Source organism: Microcebus murinus, chromosome 6 (genome assembly GCF_040939455.1).
Source record: "Microcebus murinus isolate Inina chromosome 6, M.murinus_Inina_mat1.0, whole genome shotgun sequence".
In the NCBI taxonomy this organism is placed as follows: domain Eukaryota; kingdom Metazoa; phylum Chordata; class Mammalia; order Primates; family Cheirogaleidae; genus Microcebus; species Microcebus murinus.
In genome coordinates, this window is record NC_134109.1 from 3428234 (window position 1) to 3442724 (window position 14491).

Consider the following 14491-nt stretch of genomic DNA (forward strand, 5'->3'; position numbering starts at 1 on the left):
GGCGGGTGCTACAGGTGCACACTGGAGCAGCCTTGCAGCCGCCTCCGTGGCTGAGACCTGCAGGCTCATGCCCACATACACACGCTCCATGCAGCACAACTTTCACTGCCGGGAAGTCCCTCTCCCACCTAACCCGAATACTCTAAGCTGCAGAACAAGCCTTGGTCTCTTCTTGTCCCACAGAGGCCCAAGGCCTGCCTGGGAGCACACGAGACCAGTGGACTCAGGAACCCGTGGTCAAGACCTGTTTTGCTCTGCAGCCACAGCCATGGGCCTTCCCAGCTCTGGCCCACCTCAGTCTTCCCATCAGTTCAATGGGTATAAAGGGCCATCCACCGAATGGAGTCACCACAGGGCCTTCCAGCCCTTTGGTGTATGGGGACTCGGACCTCCCATTCCCAGCCAGCATGGCCCTGTCCCCTCCTTAAGGAGGTGCCATTCTAGTTCACATTTATTTTTAAATAAATACTCTTCCCTTTCAGACTGGGCGGTGGTGCTGGGCAGTTAGGTGGGCAGGGAGGCCCTCCCCATTGGGCAGTATTGAAGGGAAATGTTGCTGTCCCCAAGCACTCCCCCACAGATGCCTGAAATGCCTTTGTCATTGCTGTTCCTTGTGGCTAAGCAGCCTTCGTGGCTGGGGACAAAAACTCCCCAACTGCAGGCTTCAGAGTTGGGGGCAGGGCTGACAGTGACTCTCTGGGCCCCTAGCTCCAGGCTGCCACAGCCCCCCACCTGAAGACAGCCCCTCTCGGGCCAGAGAGCGCTAGATGCAGGTGATTAGCACGTCCATGGAGGTGGGCACCTCGATCTCCTCAAAGAGCACACGGTCCCCAGTGGCCCCCGAGCTCGCCGCCTTGGCTGCCGCCCTCAGCAGGTCTCCGGCGTGCTGCAGGAGGCTGCGGTTTCGCCTGCGGCCCAGCCTGCGCAGGGCCAGGATGGCCAGGATGTGGTCCCGCCTGCAGAGACACACCGGCCCTCGCTGCAGACCCAGCACCTCCAGACACCCCCAGGCCCAGGAAGAGGGGAACCCCTGGGCTGGGAGGAAGTGTGAGTCACCCAGCATTCCTGCAGCCCAGTCAGACAGACTGAGACTGACAGAGGAGGTGGGGTGCCCGGTAGCTGGGCCCACAAGGGCACCTTGCAGGGACGGGGAGGGGCACGTCCAGCAGGGGAAAAGGCCTGCGCAGAGGCAGGGGCGAGAAAGGGAAGTGGGGTGAGGGAGGGGCGATGAGGCGGTGGGACGGCGGCTGGGGGAGTCACGGCCTCCCGGCCCCAGCACCGAGCTGGGCACAGTGTTGTCCCAGGAGCCGGGAGGGTGGGCCTGCGCTCAGCTGGGGAACCCAGAGCAGCCTGGAGGGGAACCCCAGGGCTCCCAGGCTTGGGGTCACTGTGGCTGGGGAACAGGGAATTTCTCCCTCCCACCCGACCTGGCACGAGCAGGGAAGGGGCTGGACCAGGGACTTTCTGTGCACGCCCCATCCTGGAATCTCCAACACCATGGAGAGAGCTGATCTGGGATTTCCAAGGGCTTCAGATGACTCACGTCCCCCCAACAGGCCCCCATCAAAGCCTCCTTCCACCTGGCCAAATCTCAGAGTCTCCGGGCTTCCGGAGAGGGCTTTCTCCTCATGGGGGGTTGTGCCTGCCCCCTTGGATTCCAGGGCAGGAGGCATGTCCCTCCTTAGCCTCCCCCTACCATGGCCGAGCTCCACTGCCCTCTGCCTCCCTGCTCCGACGGCCTCCCTGCTGTCCTTAGGCTCCTGCACACCCAGGTATGTGCCGCCTCAGCCCCCAGACAGGCTCGCTCCTCCCTGCCCCCCGCGCCCGCCGCCCGCAGCCACTGCGACTCTTCAGAAGGCGCCAACGCCAGCCCCCTAGGCCCCCGGCTGCCTGTCCAGACCTAGCGGGGCAGTAGGTGCAGGCGAACCTGATGTCCGGGTAGCTCTGGATGAGTGTCTCCAGGTGCTGCCTGATGTCGTCTTTGCAAGTCTCGCCTAGGATCTCAGCCACGCACAGGATGGCTCGGTCCAGCCACGTGGCCTCAGAGCCCTGCGGAGGCAGACATGTGTGTTGTGGGGCCACCTCTCCCAGGAGCTTGCCGCCCCTGCCTGCGGCCCCCATTAGTGCACCTGGTAGCCCTGCTGCCGCCCCACCTCCCCAACAGCAGGACGGGCACACCGAGCACACAGTGGTCACCTCTCCCCCCACATCCGGACTGGGGACCAGCGGACCAGACAGGGCATGTGTGCAGGGGTGGTGGGTGCCTCAGCTCAAAGGGCTCTGGGTGGGAGGTGGGGAGATGGCCCCACAAGCTCTGCCCATCACATAGAGCTGGGACCCTCGGACCTTCACCCCCTCTCCCCGCCACGAACTGTACGCCGCCTGCGCGCCTGGTCCCGCCCCAAGCGGCCAGGACGCCCAGCCCCTCTCAGCCCAATAGGCAGTGCGAGAACCGCTAGCCAGAAGCCCTGCCCGCTGGGACCTGGTGACGGCCACTCCCTGAGTCTTGAGGACCGAGTGGAAATGACAGTAGGAGGGCGCTTCACTGTGTGCAGGTGAGCGCGGCGGGGCAGTCAGACGCTGTTCCTACCAAGCCCTGGAAGGTGTCCCCGATTGCTTGGGCATCGAGGCTCATCTTCTGGGAGCCGTTCACCCGCTCGGCACCCCGGAACCGCTCCCGCGGCCTCAGCGCCTGCGCCAGGTACTCGCGGACCACATACCGGTGCACCTCCTGCACAGTCTCCTGGGCGGCAGGGGGTCAGGGTCAGGGTCAGCGCCACGGCCCATGGCCCCGGCCCCGGGCACATCCCTGCCAGGCCCTCCCCGTTGTAGTACCTGAGCCCATGGCTGGGCCACATGCTCTAGATGGTGAGCAAAGGCCACCACCTTGTCCATGAGGGGACCAAGTGTGTCCTGTGTCAGCCAACCCTTGGTGCACACGACCCTGAAGAGCGGCTGGGGACACAGGGGAGTAGGAGTGTTCAAATGTATACTCCCTACCCTCCAAGCCCTTCCCTCAAAGCCCAGGGCACCACTCCTGACTCCCTTCCCTCCTGGGTTCCCAGGTGCCACCTCCTTGCCTAGCTACTGGCCTTTCCCAGCATGCCTCTTCCAGGCCCGAGCTCCAGTGGGCAAGGTTTGAGCTTGAGTGTCTGAGTGTGAGGCCCTCTTACGGTGTGCTCAGGGGGAGACTTGAGGGCCTGGGTCAGGGTCCCAGGCCTGGTTCTTTGGACCCACCATCCAGGCTTGGGAGTTGACCACTAAGAGGTGGGAACTGAGGTGAGAGGCTGGCATTTCCCAGTTGTCCCTGCTCAGCGGGGAACTCATCCGGGTGCCCTGTCTGCCCCCCAAATACATACACCCCTGACTGCCCGCTGCCTGACACACACACCCCTACAACACGCTGCGACCTGGGTCCCCAGGCTCCAGGGAACGGGGGGCACCTACTGGGCGTGGAAAGTGGTTAGAGAAGGGCCATCCCATTCACCTGAATGTCACGCTGCAAGCCCTGAAGCAGGTGCTTCTGGAAGCTGCAGGTGGTAGCCACCAGGGGTTTCTCCAACTCCTCTAGGGTTCCAGGGAACCTGGCCAGAAGACTGGTCCTGGTGAGGGGCCAGGATAGGTGATGAAGTGGGCAAGGGGGAGCAGGCTGGGGAACAAGGCCCAGTGCACAGCCACACAGGCTGTGGGCCACACCAGCTCCATTCATTTAGACTATAATGTGAAGGGCAGCCCCTGGGGCTGCACAATGTAGTAGCCCTGGGAGCAGAGACAAGTGAGGGGACAGCACCAAAGCCCCAGGAGCCAATCATAGAGGGGTAGGTCAGTGCAGTGGCGGTTGCCCAGCTCCACGGCAGAGTTCCTCTCTGGCAGCTCTGGAACAAACCTTCCAGCCCTTTTGGTGATGGGACAGTGCAACATAGCCATCCCTGGAACAGACCCTTCATTGAGCCTCATAACTGCCCCCCCCGAAAGTGACAATGCCCTATTTCACTAATGGGGAAACTGAGGGTAAGGCTACGCTCAGTCCCAACAGCCGAGGGACACAGCAGGGCAGGCTGAAGTTCCGTCAGCCGTTGGGACAGACGGTGCCTACCGAGGGACAAACAATGCTCCCTGGGGCTCAAACCCCAGGGTCCCCAGTGCCAAGGACAGGCCTGGCGCAGACTAGGCACAAGAGAGTGTTAGAGAGGCAGTGCCTCGTCACGGTCGCGTGCTGGCTTCGGGCAAGCCTGGCCCAAGTCCCGCTTTACCGCTTACTGGCTGCCTGACTGTGGACAAGTGGCACTTCCTCTCTAGACCTCCACTTTCCCGTCTGTGCCGGGAACACTGCACTTGGGATAAACGCGTCACACAGGTAAGGCTAGCAGAGCCTGGCACATGACGGGTGCTCGCAAATAGCCAATGGGAACCGAGTCCCCACTCAGCCCTAGGGAGCAGGTGCTCTGATCCCGCTGGGCAGATGAGGAAAGAGGCAAGAAGTGAAGCGACTTGTCCCAGGGCACTCAGCCAGCAAGTGGCAGGGCTGGCATCTGAACCCAGACGGGGAGCGGGGAGTCTGTGCCCTGTGGCCGCCTTCACGGCTGGCGTCTGCAGGAGGAGGTGGGGGCAGACACTGAGGCTTGGCCCGGCTGGAGGGCACAGAAGGCCAACAGCCACTGCCCGCCCACGGGGAGGGCTTCTACCTTCTGGGGTCAGAGGGACCTAGACCCTACGCCCAGCATAGCCCAGGGCGCGGTGTCAGGGAGGGCTTCCCAGGGGAGAGGTGTCCCAAAAAAGGAAGAAGCCTGGCTGGGATGAAGACCAGGGAGAAATGGGGCCCAGGGCGGGGGCCGGGAGGAGGGCAGCTGGAGCTCCTAGGTCTCCGCCCGGCCTCCAAACCCTCCCCGCACCCCTTGCAGGGCCTGGGCTCCGCTGAAGGACAGCACCGCTTGGGCGACGGCGAAAGGGGACGGTCCTGCCTCCAGGAGAGCCTGCCCAAGTCCACACTGCGGGAGGCACCAGGCCTCGGGGACACACACGCCGGCCACCCGCCCCGCCCGCGTTCCCGGCGCTCGCGCGCCCCCTGCCGGCCGCGCCGGCCCCGCGCGGGAGACTCACCTGAGCTCCTGGCAGGCGTTGATGTAGGAGCCCAGGTGCGGCTCGCTCGCCGCCCCCGACTCCAGGAAAGCCTTCTCAAACCTGGGGGCGGGGCACGCAGAGGACTTCGGGCCCCTTCCGCGCCCCGGGCCCCTTCCCCGACTCCGGGCCTTGCGACGACGCGCCCCTCCCCACCTGCAGAGCGGGGGATCTACCTCTCCCAGCAAACGGCCCGCCCCGCCGCCTCACTGACGCCACCCCGGCCGAAGCCCCGCACCTGGGCACGAAGAGGCCGAGCGCCCGCGCGCAGATCCGCAGGGTGGTGGCCTCCAGCTCCGCGGAGATGGCGCCGCCCGCCTTCACGTGCTCGGCCACCAGCTGCGACGAGGCCACACGCTGAGCTCGCGCCCAGTCCCTGACCCGAAGCCCACAGTCCTCCACCTGGCGGCCCCGCGACGTCCCCAGCCCACCCGCTCTGCCTCGCAGTCTCGGCTCCAGCCTTCAGTGGCCCCGACCTGGTCAACTTCCCCGCAGCCCCGGCCCACCAGCCTCTCGGCGCGGGAGATCCCCTATCTCTTCTCACGTGGGGCCTCGGGGGAGGGGCGCTTAGGGCTGAGTGTGGCAGCTCTGGGTGTCCCCCGCCCGGCCTGCCTGAGGCCTGAACATAGCATAGCCCCTTCTCAGCCCTCCCGGCCGAACCATGTGGACGTCCACGGACAGCGGCGCGCGGTAGAGGCCCTGCAGCACGTCAGGGCCCTCGGCGGCCGCCCAGCGACTGCGCTCCAGCTGCAAGATGCTCTCCAAGCAGCCTGCGATCTTGGTCTGGGGAGAGGGGGCTGCGGTGAGGCACTCCCCCGGAGGAGCCCAAACGACTCCTGCCTCCTGAAACCCGTCCTGCTCCCCAGGGAGGAAGGCCGCAGGGTCGGGTTACAAGCGCACCAGCCAAGGCCAGCAGCGCAACCTCATCCCAGCGGGACCGCCCATCCAGCCCGGCCGCCCTCCTCACCTCGAGGAAGCTGGTGTAGTCGCTCTCCAGCCGGGCCCACACGTCCGGGGGCAGCAGCGGGGGCAGCGGCTTCGTGGGCAGCGCCAGGTCTGGGGTGCCCAGGAAGTTGGGGCTGGAAGGCAGGGCGGGGCGCTGAGGGCCTGGGGGGGGTCTGATGCGGCAGACGCTACCTGCACCCCTACCCCTGGCTCAAAGTCTAAGGCCATCACCGCAGGGCCCTGGGCTTCTGTTCACACCCCCACCCCTGCCCCCAGAGGTCTACACCACCTCCTCAAGCTTCTGAATGCTGCCTTTCCCGGCACTGTAGCAGCCAGCCCAGCATGCACAGACCGTGTAAGGACGGCTGTCTAGACGGACCTCACCAGACTGCCTCAGTGGTGACCTCTGCATCCAAAACGGGACTCTAGGCGCCCCGCCTCCCAAACTCCACACAGCTCAAGGACCAGCCACCATCGAACCCACACTAGGGAGCCCCAGAGAGGGGCGGGGAGGCACAGCAGTTGAAGGAGCCCAGGCCTTCAGGCAAAACTCCTTCTGCAGGCGGAGTGCTCACAGCGCTAGTAATCCGCCCTCATCGCGCCGTGCACAGCTGGAGGTGGACGTCCCAGCAGGCTGCACGGTGAACCTCCATGCCTGGCCAAAGGGGAAGTGGGGGTGCACCCACACCAAGAGCCAGAGCCCGTGGCTATGTCCTGTCTGGAGAGGTGTCTTTTCTAATTCGCCCAAAGACACCTTGTGGACCCCCATAGGGTCTCTAGCTGGGCTTCCTGCTCCAACGGGAACCACCTGCAGAGGCTTTCCAACTTTGGGCAACCGTGCATGGGTGGCCCCTTAGGAAAACCTGGGGCGCAAGAGCACACCACCGCCTAAAATAAAGTTCCCGGTTCTCAGCCCTCGCATGGAGGTACTGAAGAAGAAAGGTGCCCTGTGGTCCTTAAAGTGGATCCAAGGAGGCCTCCTGGGTGGGCAGTGCCAGCCCTTCCTGGCCCCGTGGCACCCTGGCTGATGCTCACCTGCCGTAGACGTTGGCGGCCCAGTCCAGCAGGAGGTAGAGCTGCTCACAGCCGTGGGCGTCGTTCGCCAGCTCCTGGAGTCGCTGGGCCACCGAGCCATGGAAGGCGCTCAGGTAGGTCTCCCACGCGGGAAAGCCGGCTGCCGCGTACGCGGGCTGCACCTCCAGCAGCACCTTCTGCAGGTCGTGGCGAACCAAGCCACCGAGCTGGGCCAGCAGCTGAGCCAGGCCCGGCGCGCCCTCCACTTCCCCAGAGGTGTCGCCCGCGCCCGCCCGCTGCACGCGCTCCTGCGCGCTCCGCTGCACCGCCTCCTCCCAGTGCTGGCGCCAGCGGCGGGGCGTGCGCAGGAAGTCTCCGTCGGCTGGGGTCGCCGGGTGGGCCTCCTCTTCGGCGCGCACCACCCGGGCCACCTCGGTCAGCGCGGCCGCGTCCACGCCATCGGATCCCAACGTCTCGCGCACAATGGCGCCGATCTCGGCTGCCAGCCCGTCGTAATGCAGGCACACGTCCATGGCGCGCCGCGCAAAGGCCGTAGGGTCCTGTTCAAAGGTGTGCGAGGTTTTCTCAGTCACCAGCCTTGTCTCTAGGTGCTGAAGCTGTTCGAAGGCCGCCAGCAGTTGCCGTTCAGTAATGAGGTCCGCCACAGATTTGCGTCCTGTACGGGCAGGCAAGAAAGGGGCCGGTGAGAGAGACCACCCTGGACACCAATCGGAAAGGCCCTGGTCCAGTCCATCCGGGGTGGGGAACCTATGGCCTCAAGGCCACAGGTGGCCCTCCAGATCCCCTAGTGTGGCCCCTCAATGGAATCTAAACTTCCCAGAACACATTCCTTTCATTCCACAAAGTTTGGATTTGGTGGCACTCTAGGATCCAGAAGACCACATGTGGCCCCAAAGCCATAGGTTCCCACCCCTGCCCCTTCCTTCCCCACCCCTGTTCCCTACCTTCTGGCTTGCTCCCATCCCCACCCCCAGCTCTGCTGAGCTGACCTGCGGCCTCCTGTGCAGCACTGATTTCGGGTCTGATAGGGTCAGAGCTCAGGTTGGGCGTGTCCTGCAAGGCTCCTGCCCGTGTCCAGCTTCAACATTTCTTGCCACTCCCTGCTCTCTGCCAGCCTCTACCCCCCCCAGCCCTCAACCTCTACCTGCAGCCCCCCTTTGGAGCCCAATTCCAATGCATCCTCCTCTGGGCAGCGCCCCTGAGCTCCCCTCCAGGCAAACATGGCCCCCTTGCACCTCTGAGACCCTGTGATCAGAGCATACCAGTGCCTTGAGCGTCATCCTAGTTTGACTAGGAGCCAGGCTGTGAAAGGCCAGGGAGAGGACAGGGTTCTAGAGTCATGTGGATGTAGGTTCAAAGCCCATGCTCCACTTCCTGGCCGTGAGACTGGAGGCAAGTTGCTTAACCTCTGTGAACCTCACTTTTCTCATTCTGCCCAGTGGGGGCTCCCCTGGCTGAGATGCTAGAAGAATTTAGAATGCCATTGGCCAGGGGCAGGGTTTGGGGGAGCTTGGGAGGAGATCCTGCAGGAAGCCTTGGCTCAGCTGCTCCACCCTCTGGCCTCAGTTTCCTTTCACTCTCAGTGTTGTTTGTGAGGCCCTTACCTGCCTCGGGTTCCAGCTCCTTAGGCCCCAGCCCAGGGGATACAGGCTGGCTGCCACCATCCATGACCCTCGAGGGCACCTCTGGCACAGCAGCGACCTGGGACTGGCCAGCAGCTGGGCCCTCATCCAGGGCACGCCTGAAGGACCGGAACAGGGAGCAGGAGCTTCGCCAGAGCAGGCCCGCGTCCTCCTTGGTGGCCTGGGTCACGGCCCGCTGGCTTGCCCGGGACAAGGCACGCCTCAAGGTGCCCAGGCCCGGTCTCATGGCGTTCTCATGATGGGCACTGGGCTCTTTCCCGCTGCTCGACCGCCGGGAGCCCCGAGCTGGTGTCTGCGGCTCCACAGGCTCCTTGGGGCTTTGTGGCTCCGGCCCAAAGGTCTCTGTCTGCGGTGACGGCATCTTGGCAGCGGGAGAGCTGTGGCTGAGAAGGAGGCTCTGGAGGCCTGGAGGAGGCCCAGTCTCAGGGAGCAGACACAAAACCCCGTGCCAGCCTGTGGGACTTGGTCAGGGAAGGCTTCCTGGAAGAGGCAACCCTCAGGCTGCCAAAAAGGAAGTGTCACCAGGCAACGTTCTTGGCCAGCACCTTCTATGTGCCAGGCTGCAGCTGGGCATTGAGGTATAGACAGCTACTTCCCTCGGGAGCATTCTCTGAGACCACCCCCCAAACAGGGTCCCCTGCGGTGCCCACCCCTCACTCGCTGGCCAGGCCAGACCCTCCCCTCCCATCAGAGCTGGAGGGGGAGTGCAGGTTCTGGGTTCCGGGCCACAGCTCACAACACCCGAGGGCAGGGCCCAGCCACATCGAGGACTTCCCGGACTTTACAGCCTGAGGCCTAAATCCCCCCACCATCCCCCTCAGCCCCTTCCCCGCCCGTCAGAGCCCTCAGCTCACCCTACTCCAGCCCAAAAGGCCCGACGACTTCCATTCGAAGGGGAGGGCTGCTCCCTGCTCTCTGCTGGGTCCCCTCCTCGGGGACACCCTTCCCTGGGTGCTGCAGAGCTGAAAGGAGGCAGAGCAGGGCCTGAGGGCACAGGCCAGGCCAGCCTGTGGCTTATCATGGCCCTGCAGCCCACAGGGGAGGGGCCTCGGGTCTATATTTAACCAGGGGCTGGGGGGGTTCCCACCCACTGAGTCTCCCCCTCTCCACCCCCACCTCCAGCACAGCACCACAGTGTGCTCCGGCCCTCCCCCACAAGGAGTGGTGGGTCCCAAGAGCATGGGGGTGCTCACCTGAAGCTACCGCTGCCCTTCCCGGGCCCACAGCACCCAGGCCCCTGCTAGCCTCCCCCACACCCCTCGCAGCCTGAGTGAACCTGGCCGTGTTTGCTTTTCTGGCTTTAGGCTAAGCTGGGCAGGGAGAGAGGAGGGAAACTGCCCCGCTGCCTGCCGGGATCTCCCGCCCACCCCATTGTGCAAAGTGGGCTGTGGGGGGAGGAGATCAGGCCCGAGAGATCTCACTTCACCCTCAGAGAAACTGAGGCCAAAAGAAGGGCTGGACCTGCCGAAATCACAAGCCACCTGGAGGCAGAGCCCCAGCCAGACCTCAGGGCTCCCCCTAGGTGTCAGGACAGATCTTGGGCTGGAGCCAGCACCTGACCCCTTGGTGACATTGGGCAGGAATTGCTGCTCCCCAGGCCTCAGTTTGCCCAGACCCTACCTCCCCACCCCCGCCTCCAGCGAGGCGTCTGTCGGGGTCAGTGGAGACCTACCTTCCTCAAGGCTCCCAGAGGCGACAGGGCAGCTGGAAGCATGCCCCACTGAGGGAGCCCGGACCCAGGTGATTGATGAGGGCCTTATCAGCCCCACCCTGGCCACAGGTCATCGTCCATCCTCCCCTGGCGTCTCAGGGTTCAGGGAGCCTGCCACAGCCGCAGGGAGCCGTCTGTCCCGGCCTCCAGTGCCCTCTGGCGCCACGGTGCCCCTCAGCACCTGGCCTGGGGCGTTGTGAAGAAGTTCTGGCTAGTGCTGTCCTGGGGGATGTGGGGGAAAGGCCCTGCCTTGGCTGGGGAGAGCTCACACTTAGTAAGCACCTACTGTGTGCCCAGCCCAATGCCTGACACAGACCAGCTCCCCATGGCAACAAAGATGGGATGTCCTTTGCCCCAACTCGCAGATGAGGAAGCCAAGGCTGGGTGAGGGGCAGGGTCTGCCTCAGACCCTACAGCTCGGGGTGGGTACGGGAGGGGGGCTTGCCTGTGTCTCCAAGCACCAGGGAGTCAGGGTTGCCGCGCAAGGAGCCCCTTCTCCTGGTCGAGGGACCCAAGGTGGTAGCAGGTCCCAGTGTAGGGTCAGACATGGATGTGCTTTCCCAGGAAGCCCAGGGGTAAGGAGAGGCAGCTGGGCAGTGAGTCTCTTAGGAGGTTACACAGGCAGGGGCTTGGGGGCCGCGCTGCTCTACTACCCTGTCCCAAACCAGGCCATCAAAGCCCCCAGATGGCCCCCCATCCTCCAGTTACACCACTTTTGACCCTGCAGCTCCCAGCAGCTTCCCAAGGTATTGGTGCCCTTCCCAAAGCACATGTCCGCCCAGGCCACTCCCTGCTGTAGACCCTTCCAGGGCTCCCCACTGCCCAGCACCCAAAGCCCTCCCTGCCTGCCCCGACCTTTCCCCACCCTTGCCTCAGGGGCGAAGCTTCACTGGCTCCACCTGAGATTCAGGGATGACGTGATCAGTCCAGCTTCATGTGCCTCCTCTCCGTCCCCCTGAGTGGCCAGTCCCCCAGCTTCCCTCTGCCTTCTCCCCCTCCTGGCCTTCCCATCCTTGCTCTCCAAATCTGACCTAGGTTTCCAGACCTGGGGTGCAGGTACCCCCACCTCCAAGAAGTCCAAAGGCTGCAATGCACCCCGGCCCTCACCATCTGTCTGTCAGGGGGTACCGGGGACTGTCCTTGTGGTAATGTGGCCCTCCTGCACGGGCCTGGGAGCCCCTGTCTGTCTACCCCCCCCCCCGTCACCCAGAGTGCAGCCTGAAAGAGGGGTGAACTCCTGGTGTAAGTATTGCTTGGCTGGCGGGACAGGTGCCACGCAGGTGCCTGCTAGGCTGAGACCCGCTGGCCCCTCCCACCCTCACCCCCACCCTCATCTCTAATTTGGCCTCCCCCCTGGGCCTGCCTCCCCGCATCCATGGAAACTCTCTGGCTCTCTTTCTCTCTCTGTCTCCCTACCCCTGTTGCCCTGAGTGTCCAGGGAGCCCCCGGCCACTGTGCTGCAGATCCCTGGCTGGGGCTTAGAGCTGGCTGACCTCCAAGGCCTTGGAGACCCAGGCCCAGCCTGAGCCCGGGCCCCACACTCTCTGGGTCAGGTGGATACGCCCATTCCAGGGCCAGCAGTAGAGGCAGGAATGCCACCCAGAAGACACAGGCACTGGGAACTCCCAGCTGGGCCACTGCGGCTGTGTCTGAGACATCAGGCCTGGATGTCTTCCCCCACCCTTCGCAGCCCTGGCCCCAGCCCCAGCTCCTACCCCCTTTTTTTCCTAGACCTTCCCTCCTATAGCAGCCCTCTGTCCTCCAAGTCTCCTTCAGTGCTCACCCGCTCCCCAGCCTCCCCAGCCACCCTGGCACTGAGCCTTCACCCCAGCCTTCAAAGCTTAAAACCAGCTGCTGCAGGCAGGTGACTGCCTGTACCCGGGCTGTGCCCTGCACAGGCCTATGTCCCCCGCCTAACCTCCCCACCTGCCACCCACCCTCACCTGATCACAGACTCCTAACTGCTTTCCTTCCCAGACTGCTTGGATGCCATCTCCTTGGAGCTGTCAGGAGGGTCTTGCCCAAACACAAACCTCCTCTAAAACCTTGCAAGCTACAAGTCTTCTCCTGAAAACAAGGAACAGGGCAAGGATGTGAGTTCCCACTACTACTCTTCAGCATTTGCCTGGAAGAACTAGTTAAGGCAATAAGGCAAGAAAAATAAATGCAAGGTATAAATATAGGGAAGGAACAGATAAAACTGTCATTATTCATAGGTGATATGATTGTCTGCTTAGAAAATCAGAGACTGAAAATTACTGAAGCTAATAAAAGAGTTTAGTAAGTTTCGTATGCGGATTATGCACGTATAATCAATAGCTCCCCCATACCCCAGCAAAGCCTATTGGAGAAAAGACACTTAAAAGCTTCCCTTCACAGTAGCAAGGAAACACAAAGCCCTCCTGGGCTGCCACTGCCCTCAGAAGCAGCTCAGGTTCCTCCTTGGCTTGGCATTCAAGGCCAAGGAGGATGAACCCCTCCAGTTCATCCCCTACTTGCTCACCCACTCTCATCTCTCCGAAGCACTCACCTCTCCTCCACACCTTGGCACAGGCTGCTGCCTGCCTGCGGTGACCTGAGCCCCACCTTCTCTAGCTGCCAGCTCCTTCAAGGCTCAGTGGAAGTGGTTCCTCCTCCAAGAAGCCTTCCCTGACCAGGAAGGCTGAGCCCCATACCTCCTGCTCTGGGCCTGGTCCCAGCCACGGGCACACCTGCTGCCTCCAGTGAGGGATAGTTACAGGGCCTGAGGTGTCTCTTCCCTATGACCAGGAGACGCCAGGGCAGGGAGTGACCCCCTCAAGCCTGACCCAGCCCCCAGTCACGGCTAGTACACAGCAGGTGCCTAAGGAAAATAGATAAGTGAACCTGACATGTGCGTGTGGGCCCACGGTCTGCATGCCCTGTGTGTGTCAGCTTTGCACGTCTCCCTGTATGTGTGTGACTCTGTTCCAGCAAGCGTGTGCCTCGGAGGGTCTGTGAGTGGCTCTCTCCACCTGTCCACGTGCGTGTCTGTGTCTGCATGCATGTCTTTACGTCTTGTGTGTCTGTATGTGCTTTCTGCATGGGGGTGTGTGTGCGTGTGTGCATGTGTGACCACTGTGACTTGAGCTGGCACTCTAGCCTAGTCAGCCTGGACTCTGAGCCGAAGGCCTTAGTCTGCAAAACCACTAGCAGAACTGGAATAGTCCACAGTCCCTCAGCCTCCACCCACTGCCCACAGCACCCTCTAACCTCCTGCTCCACCTGCCCTGAACATACCTGCTGAGCGGTCAGCCTCTGGGCCCAGGCAGAACGGAGCCCCCTGAAGCGGCAGCCCAGTGGGGTCCTCAGAGCCTGGCCCAGGCCATGGGGCCTCTAGAGCAGCCCAAGCAAGTGACCAACAGCTGGGACTTCCCAGCCCTGGTCAGCGCCTGCCAGGTCAACCCAGCCCCACCCCCAGCCCCACCCTCCCTCCCCGCCCAGGCTTTCACTTTCAGAAAAGGCCCCACCCCTTTCACGCAGAGGCAATCACTCCAACCTTTGACTCCTGACAATTCGGGGCTCAGGCTGAGGGTCAGGGACCACCTGCGAGGAGCTATGGGGAGGACAGCCCTGGGGGGCTTGGGGGAGGGGGGCGGGCACTGCTGGGAGCTACTCACAATGGCCAGCCCCTCCTCCATCAGAGGTGGAGGGAAGGAAGAGGGGACAGGCACTGGCCTGGTGGTGGGGCGGGGACACTCAACCCACAGTGCCTGAGCCCAGAAGGACCCCCGGACCCCTTCTTCCAGGGCAGAGGCTCCAGTACCGGGCAGGCCCGTCAAGTTCACCGCCTGGGGCTGAGAGCCGAGGAGCAGAGATTCGGCCTTGTCTGGGGAGGTCATGGTGCCAGGCGGGAAACAGCTGTGAGCCATAAGCCGTCCCTGAGGGTGTCAGGAGCAGGAGGAAGGGAGAAGGTCCCAAAGGACAGGGGAAGCACACTCAGGAGTAAGGAGGGACAGCATTCTGGGCTTGGGGCTCGGGGCAGCGCCACAGCACAGGTGTGGAGGGGGGCCTGACCCGC

At 63.4% G+C, this 14491-nt stretch overlaps 1 protein-coding gene across 2 annotated transcripts; it reads right to left on the bottom strand.

Annotated features, from left to right (window-relative positions):
* Positions 1-438: 438 nt before the first annotated feature.
* On the bottom strand, positions 439-13845 carry EXOC3L4 (exocyst complex component 3 like 4). 2 transcript variants are annotated; one of them, XM_012746455.2, is made up of 15 exons: positions 13711-13845; positions 12396-12519; positions 10414-10638; positions 9596-9703; positions 8703-9242; positions 7099-7753; positions 6086-6197; positions 5779-5901; positions 5357-5457; positions 5101-5181; positions 3488-3602; positions 2836-2955; positions 2591-2743; positions 1928-2049; positions 439-956 (listed from the first exon to the last, which is right to left on the bottom strand). In XM_012746455.2, the coding sequence occupies exons 5-15, from the start codon at positions 9100-9102 to the stop codon at positions 764-766; spliced, it is 2175 nt and encodes a 724-aa protein (XP_012601909.2). In that variant the 5' UTR covers positions 9103-9242; positions 9596-9703; positions 10414-10638; positions 12396-12519; positions 13711-13845; the 3' UTR covers positions 439-763. The 2 variants fall into 2 exon arrangements, with proteins under 2 accessions (XP_012601909.2, XP_012601912.2); XM_012746458.2 differs by lacking the exon at positions 12396-12519.
* Between the last annotated feature and the right edge of the window lie 646 nt (positions 13846-14491).